The sequence below is a fragment of the Lytechinus variegatus genome, chromosome 9, assembly GCF_018143015.1.
Source record: "Lytechinus variegatus isolate NC3 chromosome 9, Lvar_3.0, whole genome shotgun sequence".
NCBI classification, from domain to species: Eukaryota; Metazoa; Echinodermata; class Echinoidea; order Temnopleuroida; family Toxopneustidae; genus Lytechinus; species Lytechinus variegatus.
The window spans coordinates 18818044-18833266 of record NC_054748.1 but is presented as its reverse complement, the minus strand read 5'-3'; the positions used below and the strand labels follow the sequence as shown (position 1 = coordinate 18833266).

The window sequence follows — 15223 nt, the reverse complement described above, 5'->3', positions numbered from 1 at the left end:
TTCTTGAAAGAGAATACATTCATCAATATTTCTAGAATATCGTTTTCAAATGCATATGAATGCAGTCAATGAATACCAAACAGATCATCAACTATAGCACCAAATCATTGAGGTTGAGCGTATTCTTTTGATCGCATTTTCATGAAACACGAATGCATTTTCTGAATATATTGTTCATGGAACTAATTAATACACCACACAAAAATGCTATCAGAGCAGACAGAACGAATAGATGAAGAATGTGTTCAATCCTGTTCTAACAAATACATACAAGTCTAGCATAGAAAGCTGCACTAATTTTGCTTTTGCAAAGGTTTTGATATTTTGGCAGGATTTGGGGAGTGGTAGCCTTTCGAGAAGTATCTTTAGCAATATCAATATTGTATTTAAAAAAGTCATTTTAAAAATGAAAAAAACAAACCTTCAGTTGGATTTATGGAGAAAAAAAACTCATTAAAGTCGGCATAGTGAACGTTTGTGGGACAATAGGTTCATAGTAAAGCAGCATGATTTTTTTTTCAAAGTTGCCTTTCTCCACTGTTAGGTTGCATTGCACAACATTCACACTCATGTTTCTAGAGCAGAACATGAACAAAATGATATATTCTTGGCCGATGTTTTATCAAAGGAAAGCATAATACAATATACATGTATATATATACTCTTATCATGGCCAAAACAAGATTCTTTCACTCTTGTTAATTCAATGCTGCTAGCTTGATGCCATTTTCTTTTTTTTTCAAGCACAAAAAAAAGGGAAAGCATGGAGTTTGATGAATGATACAAGTAAACATAAAAATGTAAATTTGCAATGAGTTTGGGGCATGATGGGAAAAATCCTAATTGAAGCTTAAAATAAAGTATACCTACCTGTAGTCTGATGTTCATTAACCATGGTCTAAGACTGTGCTGAACTTATGGGAAGCTACAAGTGTTTGGAAAAAACTTATGGAAAGCTAAAATTGTCAAGCAAGTTGACATCTGTGTTTCTCGCCTGGAGTTTGCTGGGACATTTTCCATTTTTTAATAGTAAAAATGAAAAATGGTATTTATCATTTTAAAAGGTTTTTAATGCAAATACCATAATAAACTGATTATAAATCTATTTATGAGAAATTGGCTCCCTATAGTTAAATCACAACTTTAGACCACAGTTAATCAGATTTCAGAATACAGGCTTATGTCTCTAGTCTATTGCCAAAGTAGCAAGAATTTCAAAACAGACTTTGCAATGAACATGATGAATTTATTTATTTTTTTGAGCTGGTCTTTGGGAAAACTAAAAAATAACCATTCTCACAAATTTTCTCTCAATATATTCAATCAACTGAATGACATACAAAATTTGGTTGTGTATATGTCCTGATATATAAACAGTTATAAAAAAAGATCAGGAACGATCTAAGGGTGTATTGCACAAGATTTGCAATTAGTTCAAACTCCCCATACATATTTGCAGCTGGTAGATCAATTTTCATAGTACCAAATCAATTGAAACTTCCTTTACAGAGAAGAACAGTAATCAATCAAAATTGATTTGTAATTCATTGCAAGACGTTGGACTGATTATGGGACCTAGATATTGACATGTCATTGCAATTTCATGATTATTTTCTTGGAAAAAATGCAATATGAATGCAAGCACTCGTACACAGCAAATAATTTTTGTTTATCTTGCAAGTCAAAAAGTTTAGGGGAAAACTCTGCACAAGTCGAACATGAATGAGCAAGACATGCAAGAAAGAAATATATGAGAGTGAAATGAATTCCTTTAGTTTCCCAAACACCAGCTCATGAAATATAATACAAAACAGGGTGCATTTCATTAAACTATTACCGGTAGTCATTGATTTTCACTGACAATTATGCACTGAGCCAGTCAGATGCAAGGATTTCAATAGCTTTTAACAAAATCGATGACAAATCACTGACTGATTGTTTTATGAAATGCTCCCTCTTAAGCAAGATGAAGACCTTGTTGAATAGTAAAAACAATCAATACTGCATCTATGCACACAAATGACACACAGAGTTTAAAGTTAAAAGCAGATGACATCAATAAAGAATGATTTTAGTTCAATGGGTGGTATTCCAATAATTAAACCTAGGTTTAACCCTGTCTAAACTAGAATTTAAACATCACTTCTATGGATTGCTGGGCTTCATAATATTTCTTCCATAAATTCTGCAATTATAATTGGTGCAATAAATTTATTAAGATTCATTATGTATTTTCCTATTCTTTCCATTTCACAACTAAATAAATATTTTGACATCTTTTTGCAGCAGAATAATGATTTACAATTGGTGAATGGGTCAACAACTGGCATTCCATACAAGCGATGTCTAAGTTAACCCAGGGCCCCATCTTACAGAGAGTTACGACTGATCTGATCAACCTCAAGTATATGGAAAGCCATAAAATGTAATAAATTTTTCTTTAGAAAGTTTGCTCAATGTCCTTTGAAAACAAAAAAAAGCATACTGAATGGTCAAGAAAACATTGAATGCATGAGTATATGTCATTTCTAGAAAATATTTTGAACCAACATGTATTTAAGATGTTGACATTTCTGGCCTTCCATAGTTGCAATTGATCAGATTAATCGCAACTCTTTGTAAGACAGGCCCCAGGTTAAACTAAACCATGGCTATCAGAATACCATCCAATGAGGTTTAAAATGCAATAAAATGAGTTCACTCCTTGATAGAATGGCATGATGAAAGTGGTTTGTATGAAATCATACATAGCTATGATGATATTTGTTAATACTCCTATGGGGGTTGTTTCACAAAGATTAAAGTATGACTTTGGAGAAGCCACACTTGAAATCAATTGCCAGACTTACAATGAATTGCCAGACATACAATAAATTGCCAGACTTGCAATTGATTTCCAAACTTACAAGTGATTGCCAGACTTACAATTGCCATGGATTGCAATGGATTACCAGACTTGCAATTGTTTGTCAGACTTGCAATTGATTGCCAGACTTACAATTGATTGCCAGACTTGTAATTGATTGCCAGACTTGTAATTGATTGCCAGACTTGCAATCGATTACCTGACTTACAATTGATTTTGAAACCCAAATTTGACTTGCAATTGATTGCAATACTACATTAAAGTCATGCATGACCAAGTATCGGTATACAATAAATACCACACACAATTGGGCATTTAAAATTGATTTTTAGTAACATCTTTGTGAAACACCACCTTAACATTCAACATCAATATTTCCATTTTTCTGCTGCTTGCTGATGACATTTTGGTTAGCATCCGACACCAAGGGGGGAAGGTAGGAAGGGTTGTTTAAATGGATGTGTTTAGCTCTCCTGGCATGGTGTGCGTGAGTTGTGTCTATGCTACGGCGTTCATTTGGGCTGAGCGTCCATTCAAAGGCAGCACAGCCACGATGAAGACGATTGTTTCAACAAATTTTGAACAATAAAGAGGAGAAAAATAAACAATGTTAGTCCACCAACTTCAAAACGCCATAAAAATGAGAGCATAATTTAATAAACAAGTAAATGTAAACTGTGCAGATGAAATCATGAAACAGTTGGTTAGAAAAGTAAGAACAGCGAAATTAAAGACTCAACGAAACAACACATCTTCCTCCACCTGTAAAAATATTCAACTGCCTCAAGAAGTATCCAGGTTATTTTGGTACAAATGATCAAATTTCTCACTAATCCATCGTTCTACAAAATAATCCTTGTTTATTTCATGCAAAATTATGTTGCATAGCTCTTTTAACCTAACTAGGCATCACTAATATGGGGTCTTTTTAAGATCTTTTGATCTGTTTGAACAATACATTTTTGCAAACTAATTTTTTTTCTTTTTTGGTAATTGGTTCTTTCAAATAACAATAATTTTTATGAGTTTCTACACGAACTAATTGGTCAAATTTCACAAATTAATTTTCATAAACCATGGCCTAAAACTATAGTAAAAAGCATGAATTTATTGCTCTCTGCCAAAAGTGCAGGTTTATCATAAACCTTTCTCAGGATGCACACTACAGCCTTTGTCCATGGTTTAAAAATCTTTTGTGACTTTGGGCTTATTAAGTCAATGTAATTGTTAGAGATTTATGGTTCTGAAAAATGGTTGTACATTCCATTATGAATACAACAAATTTAGATCTGGTTAAGAGTCCAAATAAATAAAATGATTAATTCATTCCAACAAAATGTTAACAAAATAAATTCTGAGAGCATAATAAAGTTATGATTTTTTTTTATGAAAAACAAATTCAGGAAAGGATGCATTCTTTAATATCAGCAATGAAATAATAAAGAAAAGTCAGATTGAATAAGATAATTTGAATTCATAATTAGATGAAAAATACAGTAGGGATATATTTCAAAAGTAGCATAAGGAAGAAAATATTCCTAATCATATGTTAAAATAAAAATGATTTTGTAAAATCCAATATATCTTTTAGGATGGGGAAAATTTTACAGGAATATAGTTCCAATAGTTTAAAAAAATAGGACGAATAGTTTATGGAAGAGTCTAAGGGCATTATGAAATGTTTAGATGCGTTGTGCAAAATTTAAAGGATAGGATATACAATTTAAATTTTCCACATGAAGTTTACTATTAATGATGTTAAAATGGCATTTACCTTTCCATAATTCATAAAATGCTGTTAAAAATTTATGGATTTACACATATGTAATGAGAATTAAAAGGACTTATTTGGTATGAAATATACAGATAAATATCAGATTATTTCATCTTAATAATAAAATGATGAAGTGAATTAAATTATTATGATAGTGCAGAACTTGTAACATTTATAAGAATTGGCAACAAAAGAGGTCAGCAATTCATAATTTTGTTCTATAGATAGAGCGAATCTGTTTTTTTCTTTTCTGAATGCAAGGAATCTTCTAATAGTTATATATATGTACTTTGAAAAATGTCATGTGCTTACGAATGAATTAATGATTTGAGAACTATAATAAATAAACATAATAATTTTTCAAAGATTAAATTATAAACTGAGAAAATACACTAGCTTCAACACATGCCTTTTTAATAACTATAATGGCTCTAAAATAATAAAAACAGAAACATGATTAGAATCTGAAATGCAATTTTTAGTTTTCTGTTCAAAATCGTGCAAATGAATTAATTCTGTGCAGACCGAGTCCCTTTTTTCATACCTATAAAGGGCATTCAATCTGTCGAGGGAAAAGAATAATCAGATAAACATGGTCATCATTCAAATTAAAAGACACAAGTATTCAACTTTGTAAAGACATGATACATTGAAACCTAAAAGCTAACCCTTACAGGTATAGCCCTATATCACACAAATGATTTTGATAGTCAATGGAGTAAATTAAAGCCAATGTTAGGGAAATGTATAGCACAGGCGTTTTTTATAAACCTGTTTGTTACGCATGATAAAAAGAAAGAGGCTCGAATCTTGCAAAAAATAAAAATATAACCTTAGCTTTGTTGTTCTATGCTAAACTGAGAAACAACTTGGTTTCACTGGTCGATATACTAGTACTTTTTAAACTGCAAGCCCAACCCAATTAAAATATTTTTAAAATATATCTTTATAGTCCTCGAGATTGAAATTTTTGCCTACTGGTTCAGAGTTTGATTTTTATTGGATTTTCATCATCTTTACTGTGAAAAAAAACTAATTGCTATACAATGATGACCGCAAGTAAAGTCGTCACTTGTGACATTTCTATAGTACTTTGATTGACTTTATTTGCCATTCCAAGTATTGACTGGTCATGAGGGAAAAGGTTAAAAACCATTACCCAAAAGTAAACTTGAGACAGTATCTTTCCTCAAGACCAAAGTATGAGGGGAAAATAGTACACCTATAATGTCTAGATCAATGAGGGGTCATATTTTTTGCTATTGCCCAAATAATAGAGCAGCAGGGAATCATTTTCCTGGTATCACATCGCAATTTGCTCCACATTTTTAAAAGCTGCTATGCATAAAGTCTTTTGTCTAGCATATATTTACATAGGACTGTACATTGCTTAGTTGAGAGCTTTTCTCTTATGACCACAAATGCTATTCAAATTTGTAAAGCAAAATTATTCCCTGGAGCAGTCAATATTTGTTTCATACACCAATTGTCTTTTTTTTAGCAGGGCAATAGTAAAAACTAATGCCTTGCTTAAAGCATGCCAATCAGTATGTAAAGTACAATAACATTTCCTATCCTACACTCTAGCCTCATCAGAATCCCATCTATCGCTATCAAATTTACTATTGTACCGATCGTCATCGCTGCGACGGTACTTATGACCATCATCGCTATCGCTAGGCGTACCTGCAAGAACTTTGGTCTGTTGGGATACTTCGTGGGCAAGGGCTCGTCGCTTGACAAGTACTTCTTGGCGGAGTTCTTTTTCTCGTTCTACGCGTTGCTTCATGTCGACGGATGGCTGACCTCCGCTCCACTCTGGCAAGCTAGGATATGGAAAGACATGAACAAAGTTGGATTTCAAAATTCAACTTTCATATATAGCCTATATGCTGTACACTGGTCATTACCCCAGTCAATGGATTCTACACCTCCTGGGGGCCATTTCATAAAGCTGTTCATAATTTGAGAGCATCTTTAAGAACGACTGGTGATCCTTTCTCACACGCTAAACAATCCTAAATAAATATTTTGGTATGAACCACGTAGGCGTAAATCATTTACCGCAAGAATTGATCACCGGTCATTCTTAAAATTGCTCCTCACTTACAAACAGCTTTATGAAACATCCACCTGGGGAGTTTTCAAGCAATGAATAGTCAAGTCACACAAGTTGTCTATCTTCCTATAAAATCAATGATGAAATTTCAAGTAAAATGTATCTCCCTCTGGCATGTGTTGGGTCGTAACAAGACCATCTAAATTTATCCTTCTTGCCGTCTTCAGGAGCATACTATCTATTTATCACATTTCTCTAGGATGTCTTTTCTTCATATTCTGTAATGATGTACACACATTCTCCACCTCCTGGGGAGCCTTCCAGCAATGGATACTCAAATCAGACAGATTGCTATATTTACCAACATAATTTGCATTTCTCTAGGCCATTCCTGCTACTCAATGATGATATAATCTTTGCCTTTTTCTTAGCTTTCTGCTCTCTCACTCTCTCCAGCCCCTCTTCTTTCTCTCTCTGTCTGCCACTGTCCCTCCATTTCTCTTTCTTATCCAATATTTCTTCACTTTCTCTCTGTCATCCTATATTACTCATATTTTCTTTGCCAATTTTCTCTTTATTTCTCCTTCCTATCCCTTTCCTCTCTCTATCTTCATATTTCTTTATGATGCCATTTCTGCAATACTCTGTGATGATAGAATCTTGATCATTTTTTTTGCTTTCTGCTCTCTCACTCTCTTCAGCCCCTCCCCCACCCTCTCTTTGCCACTCTCCTTACCAATCCTTCTCATCTTGCTTTCTCATTTTTCTCCCTCTATCTTCCAGTACAACTCACATTTCCCTAGGATGCCATTCCTGCATGCTCTGTGATGATAGAATCTTAGCCATTTTCTTAGCTTTCTGTTCCCTCTGAGCCCTTTCTTCTGGCGTCTCTGTCTCGATCTCATTCATATCTTCATCAGCAGGGTTGTATCTTTCTGGGATATGGACCTTCGCTGGGATACCAAGCTAAATAACAAAGAATTTTGAAATTCAAATATGAATAAAGGCATCGTAATCTCAACAACAAAAACATTTCCTCATTGCACATCGTTGGCCTTATTTTGTCAAATAATAATAACAATATGCATTTACATAGCACAAAAACTATTTCTATATATTCTATTGCACTGCAAGAGCTTCCGATCTGCTGTACATACTATTGGAATAGATAGGTTTTGAATTTTAACTTGAAATTATGTAAATCTGCTGAGTTCCTTATGTCGAGGGGAAGTTTGTTTCACAGTCGTGGGGCTGACATCAGAAATGACCTAGAGTTGCTTTAGTCTTGTGTGGGTGTGGGTACTTGCACGCAGTGTGAGGTTTGTTTAAAATTTTGTCAATAGTGCTGTTTAAAATTTTGAACTGTGATGCATCTTTTTGAATAAAACAAATGTTTCAAAAAATTCATTTCAATATAGGATACACTGAGGTGCGTGCAAAAGATACACTTCAGAGAGTAAGACTCAAATAACTCAATATGATTTTACATTGCAACACGTAGCTGTAGTAGCTAATGTGCCTCATTGTTGAGTCTGTGACTTAAGAACAATACACAGAACCTAATTTATTAGCAGTTATTTTCTATGAACTATAAACTGCAATGTTTAATCCAAATTTCAAGGATCAAATGCCACAACATTATTTTTTTATTTATTTAAATCTCATATATTACAACATATTTGAATCAATCTCCCCTTGCAATTAAAGATTACACATGTGCACGCAAGAGACTATGCACCAGTATGAAAATCAAACCCATTTCATATGGGTCACTTTTCATATATTTCCTTTATAGATAATGTGCTGAATTACTCCTGAGAAAATAAAAACATAATAAACATAAAGACATCACATCATGCATTCATACCAAATCAAACATTTTCCTTTAAACTGATACATACATTTAAGGTGCAATACACACCTCAAACCGTTATCTGTAGTGTGCATGCCAATTGAATTAAAGGAGAATGAAATCTTTGGAACAAGATAACTTGTATGAAAACAGAAAAATCAAAGAAACAGGTCAACGAAAGTTTGAGAAATCGGACAAGTAATTAGAAAGTCATGAGCATTTGAAAAATGCGATCACAAATGCTATGGAGATCCTCCCGTTGGCAATGTGACAAAGATGTGTGATGTCACTTGTAAACAGCTTTCCCCATTAAATATTTCACTTAAACTGCCTCTTTTATCACATCTATCAGTAGATCATATGTTCTTTCTATAGGAGGGCATATAATGTAGATTTTTAAAGAATACATTATGGATAAAGAGTTTGTATCATCACCATAAGAAAAAGCAAAAAGAGACATGTGACATCACACATCCTTGTCGTGTTGCAATTGTTAGAATCTCCATAGCATTAGTGATTGCAATATATTCAAATACCCAAAGCTTTCTCAAGCTTTCCACAATTAAAAATGTAAATATACAAAATCGTTAAGGTGAAAAAGATATTGCCCATACTATGGAGGGGCACGTAAGTATAATGCTTAACTTGGCCTCATAAACCATAGACTATAACAAGCATGAAAACAATTACAATAATACAATCATAAATCAGAGTAATATCCAAGAGAGAGAGCGGGGGGGGGGGGGTCATTACAAAGAAAGGAAACCTCTGTTGAGATATGTTTCATCCTGAAGACTTACTTGCTTGAATGGATTTACATATAAATACTGACATAAATTAAGAGAATTGGGCAATGTTCATGTATTCCAGGAAACAGCTCAGAAGTAAAACAAGCAAAAACAATACAACAATAATACATGTATCTTTTGGTTGAAAGTGTTTGTGGCACAACAAATTCATATTCCTGAATACCATGCTCATTATATATGATTATCTTGTTTTGAATGACATATGAATTGCATTCTGATTCATCAAGTGACGGTCGATGGGGAGTATTTTCTTTTGTCACAAATCATGTCAATATATTCTCTACAAAACCAACAAATGTTTATTTTTTGTAAAGGGACAAATGTAGCAGTTAGCAACCTAGCATGCCAGTATATTTATTTTGTGCTATCTTCAAGCTCCTTCAAATTGACCTTTCAGATTAAAAGAGAACAGGGCTCTTGTCAGCTGTGAGCCCCCATGTATTTTTTCCCTGATAGAGCCTTGGCAATTAGACCTTCACATTTAAGAAATGAACTAAATTCACTGCAGTAACATAGCAACCCAAACACATTCACGCCAATCCCAGCATGCCGTGCGTCAAGCGGCTAACCGTGAACAGGTGCGCTGGTAGGTGGAGCTCGTCTGCCGAGATCATAAAACAACCTCGCAGAAACCGGCTCTTGGCTCGGCGGTATGCATGCGGCATCGTACAGTAGATGTACTTTTAAAGGAAATGGAAATTATACACAGCAAAGTATTATCAAAATACATAAATACTATATATCAAGCAAAAAGTGACTTTTCTTCTTAAATGTCAAATTAATGCTTCTAAATAGAGTGTGACTGCTAACTAAAAATGGGTAATCTGATAAAAATTATTTTTTGCTATACATATAAAAATAAGCTTTCCCAAATTGTAACTTGAGAAAAAAGGAGAAAACAGATTGAGAAAAAATACAAGACAAAATGAAACGAAAGACAAACTAAGTGAAAGTGGTTTAACAGGGCCAGAGGGAGAATAAAGAGAGGAGATAGAGAGATAGAGTCACAAAAGAAGAAAAGGATTTGACGGAGAGACAAAGGGAAGGGAAGGGCTTGGAAGACTTCTAAACTGGAATACAAAAGGGAGGGAAAAACCTAGGTAGAGAAAGAGAGAGAGATATAAAGATATAAATATGTACACAGAAAGAACAGGATGAAAGAGAGAGGGGGAGACAAAGGTAAAGTCTTTTGAAAGAAAGAAGATCGAGGATAAAAGAAAATAAAAAGCTTCAAAGTTCCATGTACAATAATTCAACATCAGCTCTAACAGCAGCACAAAAGCGAAGTATGTTGGCTTCTATTGTTTTAGGCTGATACTATGAACCAACACAACACCTAGACTATCTATTTAAACTAACATTTGAATCTATCATCTTAAGTCTTCCCTATTTGAATGTTAGATCAACAAAGATGGAAACATTTGCTTGATTAGATATCAGAGTATCATTGTCACTATCATCAAGATCACCATCACCATCACCATAATCACCATCATCGTCGTTGCCATCATCATTATCATCTTCATCATCATCTTCATCATCATCGTCATTATCATCATCATCAACATCATCATCAACATCATCATCACCACCATCATCATCATCACCATCATCATCAACAACATCATCATCATCACCATCATCATCATCATATCATCATCATTATCACCATTATCATCACCATCATCATCATCACAACCAGCACAACAACAACCAACATCATCATCATCAACATCATCACCATCATCATCATCATCACCACCACCACCACCACATCATCATCATAACCACCCCCACAATTATCACTATACAAATAATCTCTGTCCCCATTCACTTCATCATCTCCTAAACGACTTCATCTTTTTCTCCCCAGTGTTAACTCTTGTCAAACCTTTACAATTAATTACTTACCAGTCCTCCCCCAGTCGACTCATCAAATTCAACATTCTTCAGATCGCTCTTGTAGACATAGTTAGACTTCCTACGTTGCTCCTCCTCTTCCAACTCTTCGTCTTTGGTCTTTAGCGCCCTCTGGAGTTCACCCATGGGTAAATCATTAGCCAATGCCTGTCAAACAAAGAAGAAACAAAGATCTTTCAGATTTAGATGAATCCAACTTCAAAGCACTGTAATGGCGCAGTCACATTTCCCGTACACTGGTGTTATGCCAACTCAAAACCACCATTTCAATCATTTATGAACAGGCTGTTCATAGAGAAATACATATAAAGACTGTTTTGGACTCACTGTAGAGGGGAATGTGACTGCAACATTCTTTATGGCATCTATGACAAGAGGGGGGGGGGCTTCTTAAGAAGAATAAAAAGCACTTTCAACAGGTTTCAAAATGAGCCAGCTATGCTGCTAGGTCAGTTGCAGGAATTATCTTTTGTTAGACACCTTGAAGCTCCCAAGTTAGAAATTATTCAAAATAAAACCCAACCTGACAACTTTCTTTGATTTTGAATGGCTAAGCATACGTGTGAATGTTGCTATTGTAACATATAAAGCAGACTTTGTTTGCCAAAGTAATGAACAACTTTTTTCACAAATCGCCCCCTTCCTAACATGAACCCAAATGAGCTATATGCCCAACTCACTATAAGCCACAAAATCACCACTTTGCGAGCAAAATATGGATTTTGAAATAAAGCACTAAAAAAAATTAGTAACTTTTTTTCACTGATGCACTAAGAGGTAATAAATACTCCCCAGGGAGTGGCAAACATGTATATATGTGTAGTGTAGGCAGACAAGAATGAAAAAAAAATCTTTATGCCCTTTGATACCATGTGTCAAGAAAAATTTGATTATAAAGAATATTCCCCAGGGAATGACAAATGTACATAATATATGTATAGTGGGTGCAGGCAAAATTAATTGAATCCAATGATTGGGGGTAATAATCTGTATGTTATTTTGATATTACACATCCTAAATTATTAGACTACAAGGAATATTCCCCAGGGAATGGTGAATGTGCATATATGTTTACAGACATGACTGAATGAATTCAATGTGCTTTCACTCCATATTAAAACAATTAGATAATAAAGAATGCAATGTGTTGTATAAAAATGCCCGATATGCCAATGTTAACCAACAATAAGATGGTATTTGCACGTCTTTGTTTGCTTAATGAATGGGTTGACATTAAACAGGCCTAATTCAACAAAGCCACCAATGCAATTCACATATATCGTGGCTGGGCTGATGCAACCTCATATCTCGAAATTAAAAATTTTGAAGGCAGCTTAGAAAAGGCTGTATTCTAAAAATTGAACGGTGTTGGCAGTCTCATATTGTCTTAAATCAGTATCCTGATACCTGTGAAGCTTATCTAGCTTATTCTGAGCTGTCATCGAAATATTTAGATTTTGAGATACAAGGTTTTATCAGCCCACCCAAGATATGTCAGTCATCGATTCCCATGGCATGAAGCCAAATTTATATTTTATTTACCATTAAAAACACATTATTTTGTTATGCAAAAAAGGCAGAAAGGTTAGTGATCACACAGCCAAATGAAAGTCAGAATGGAAAGCACTGAGGGCACAAATTTACATGACGGCAATATTTTCTGAGATCTAAAAATATGCAATTATGAAACACTTTTTGCTTTAATATTGGTAGTTTCAACCTAGCAATTGGTGTCACTAACAAGCAGAAAAAATGTACTTATTTCTTATATTATGCATGACATGTTTTACAGAACTTTCCCAATTTATTTTAATGTATTACCAATTGTTGTACTGATTAGTATATTGAATATATTTAGTTGTGTTTAAACAAAACTAATAATAATAACAAATCTAATTCGTGTTTGAGTTTTAAAGGGGAAGTTCACCCTGACAAAAAGTTTATTGTAAAAATAGCAGAAAAAATAATAAAAAATATTGCCGAAGGTTTGAGAAAAATTCATCAAATAATTAAAAAGTTATTAGAATTTCAATTTTTTGATTTGTGACGTCATATGCGAGCAGCATTCCTACATAGCGAATGGTAAAAAATCAATGAAATGTCATTTTCTCAGAAAATTGAAAATGGTTTTCACTGTAACTTTTGTATATTAATAGACAAATCATTTCACACCCGATCATGAAAAGAAAACAAAATTAAGTCATCAGGAACCATACAAAATGTGAAATTCATACATTTTATATTGCATAACACATGGGGCAGCTGCTCGTTTATGACGTCACAAATCCAAAATTTTGAACTCTAATAACTTTCTTACTCTTTAGCGGATTTTCCTCAAACCTTCACCAATATTTTTTACTATTTTTTCTGCTATTTTCACAACAAAGTTTTCTTCAGGGTGAACTTCCCCTTTAAGTCAACATGCCCCTCAACAAATCCTACAAAAAGCCCTCATTGCAACAGCAGCAACTCGGAAAAAACAAATACACAGAACATTACTGCATGTAAAAGAGCAAACAATATGAGAGTCAAAGACAGTCTTACAGTGGGATAGCGATGGTCAGTTAGTTGGTACAGACAAATGAATTTAAAGTCTGAAGATAAAAGAGAAACACTACAATGCAAAAGCCCTGCTATCCTGCAGCCCCAATCAAACATGCATGTTAGTACACAAAGAGTGAATTACAAATAATGCACAGTATAAACACATCACACAGCCTTCTGATAAACCCATTTTCAATGATGAAATCAAGCAGGTCATATATAAGTACGATACTTCAGCATGCAAAGAAAAGCACAGCAAATGGAAACAAGAATGGTAGCCCGGCAAAGCAGCATGATTAAAATCAAACCAAAATCAAAATATGCATGCCTTTTCCCAGGGTGACGATGGCTTATACATTATCGTCCCGTCCAAAGTGTGGATTTTCTTCTGACCGGTAACGAAAACATCATCCCGCGTGGGGGACGGGGGCGGGAGGGATGTGGAGGGGGAGAGGATTGGGGCGGGGACAGGTTCGTGATTGGAAGGTGGGGCCTGGACTGTTCCATTCTCGGATGAGGGGAGGTTGATGTTTCCGGGCAATGACTTTGCTCGTGCTGATCGGATTAGCCGTTGAGAAGCACTGGTTTGTCGTTTGAGCCGTGACTGGGGATCGTGACACACAAGGGAGACGTTTATATTTAGGAGATTAAATTGGAGGGGGGGGGCAATGGAGGGGGCGAGATGTTGGCGGGGGAGGGAAGAAAATCAATATCATGAAATGAATTAGTTCAATACCATGAATGGGTTACAATCGGACAAGCAAACAAAACTTATAATAGGATTAATAATGCAATGAAAAATCAATCACTTGGCTCTTGCACAAACCATTACGTCTTATCTCGTGGTTCTTGCAACTGGACGAGAAAGTACACACTCATTATCAAAAGACTTTTCATGCGTAAAATATCATCAAATGAATGAACAAATGTTCTCTTCAAATTTATTTTATTTTGAAGTGAAATAAGTCTGATCTATAAGTAGGTGCATCTTTCTCCTCCTTCTCTTCCTCCCCCCCCATCATCATCATCATCATCATCATTTTCCTTCACCTATTTTGCTCATTTGCTGGAGAAAATCATCTTCATTTTCTTTCCAAAACTTTCTACCCTGTGCTTGTCTTTGCCCATAAATGTAAAATAATTCCATTATATAATTATCTACATCTGCCCTAGGTGCCCTTGGTGAGAATTTTTAATAACATCCACCCGTTATTCTATAAAACCAATCCACCAAAATGTTGCTGTTTAACTATGTCATGTATATCACAGACCACAAATCATAGTTTCCGACCCTTTACCAAATTTAGTTACCCCAACATGGGGGCCGCGAAATGGTTTGGAAAGTACGAGGGCTGAGCCAAAAGAGGAGGGGGGGGGGCTGACCATGCAAAGGAACCTG

At 34.7% G+C, this 15223-nt stretch overlaps 1 protein-coding gene across 1 annotated transcript in view; it reads right to left on the bottom strand.

Annotated features, from left to right (window-relative positions):
* Positions 1-3257: 3257 nt before the first annotated feature.
* The window catches only part of LOC121421864, a 30232-nt gene continuing 18266 nt past the window's right edge, over positions 3258-15223 (bottom strand). The window contains exons 9-13 of the mRNA XM_041616666.1: positions 14153-14428; positions 11272-11427; positions 7493-7665; positions 6327-6466; positions 3258-5202 (exon numbers count right to left, since the gene is read on the bottom strand). Coding sequence (XP_041472600.1) covers positions 5198-5202; positions 6327-6466; positions 7493-7665; positions 11272-11427; positions 14153-14428 — 750 coding nt within the window. The 3' untranslated portion in view covers positions 3258-5197. The remainder of the gene's footprint in view (positions 5203-6326; positions 6467-7492; positions 7666-11271; positions 11428-14152; positions 14429-15223) is intronic.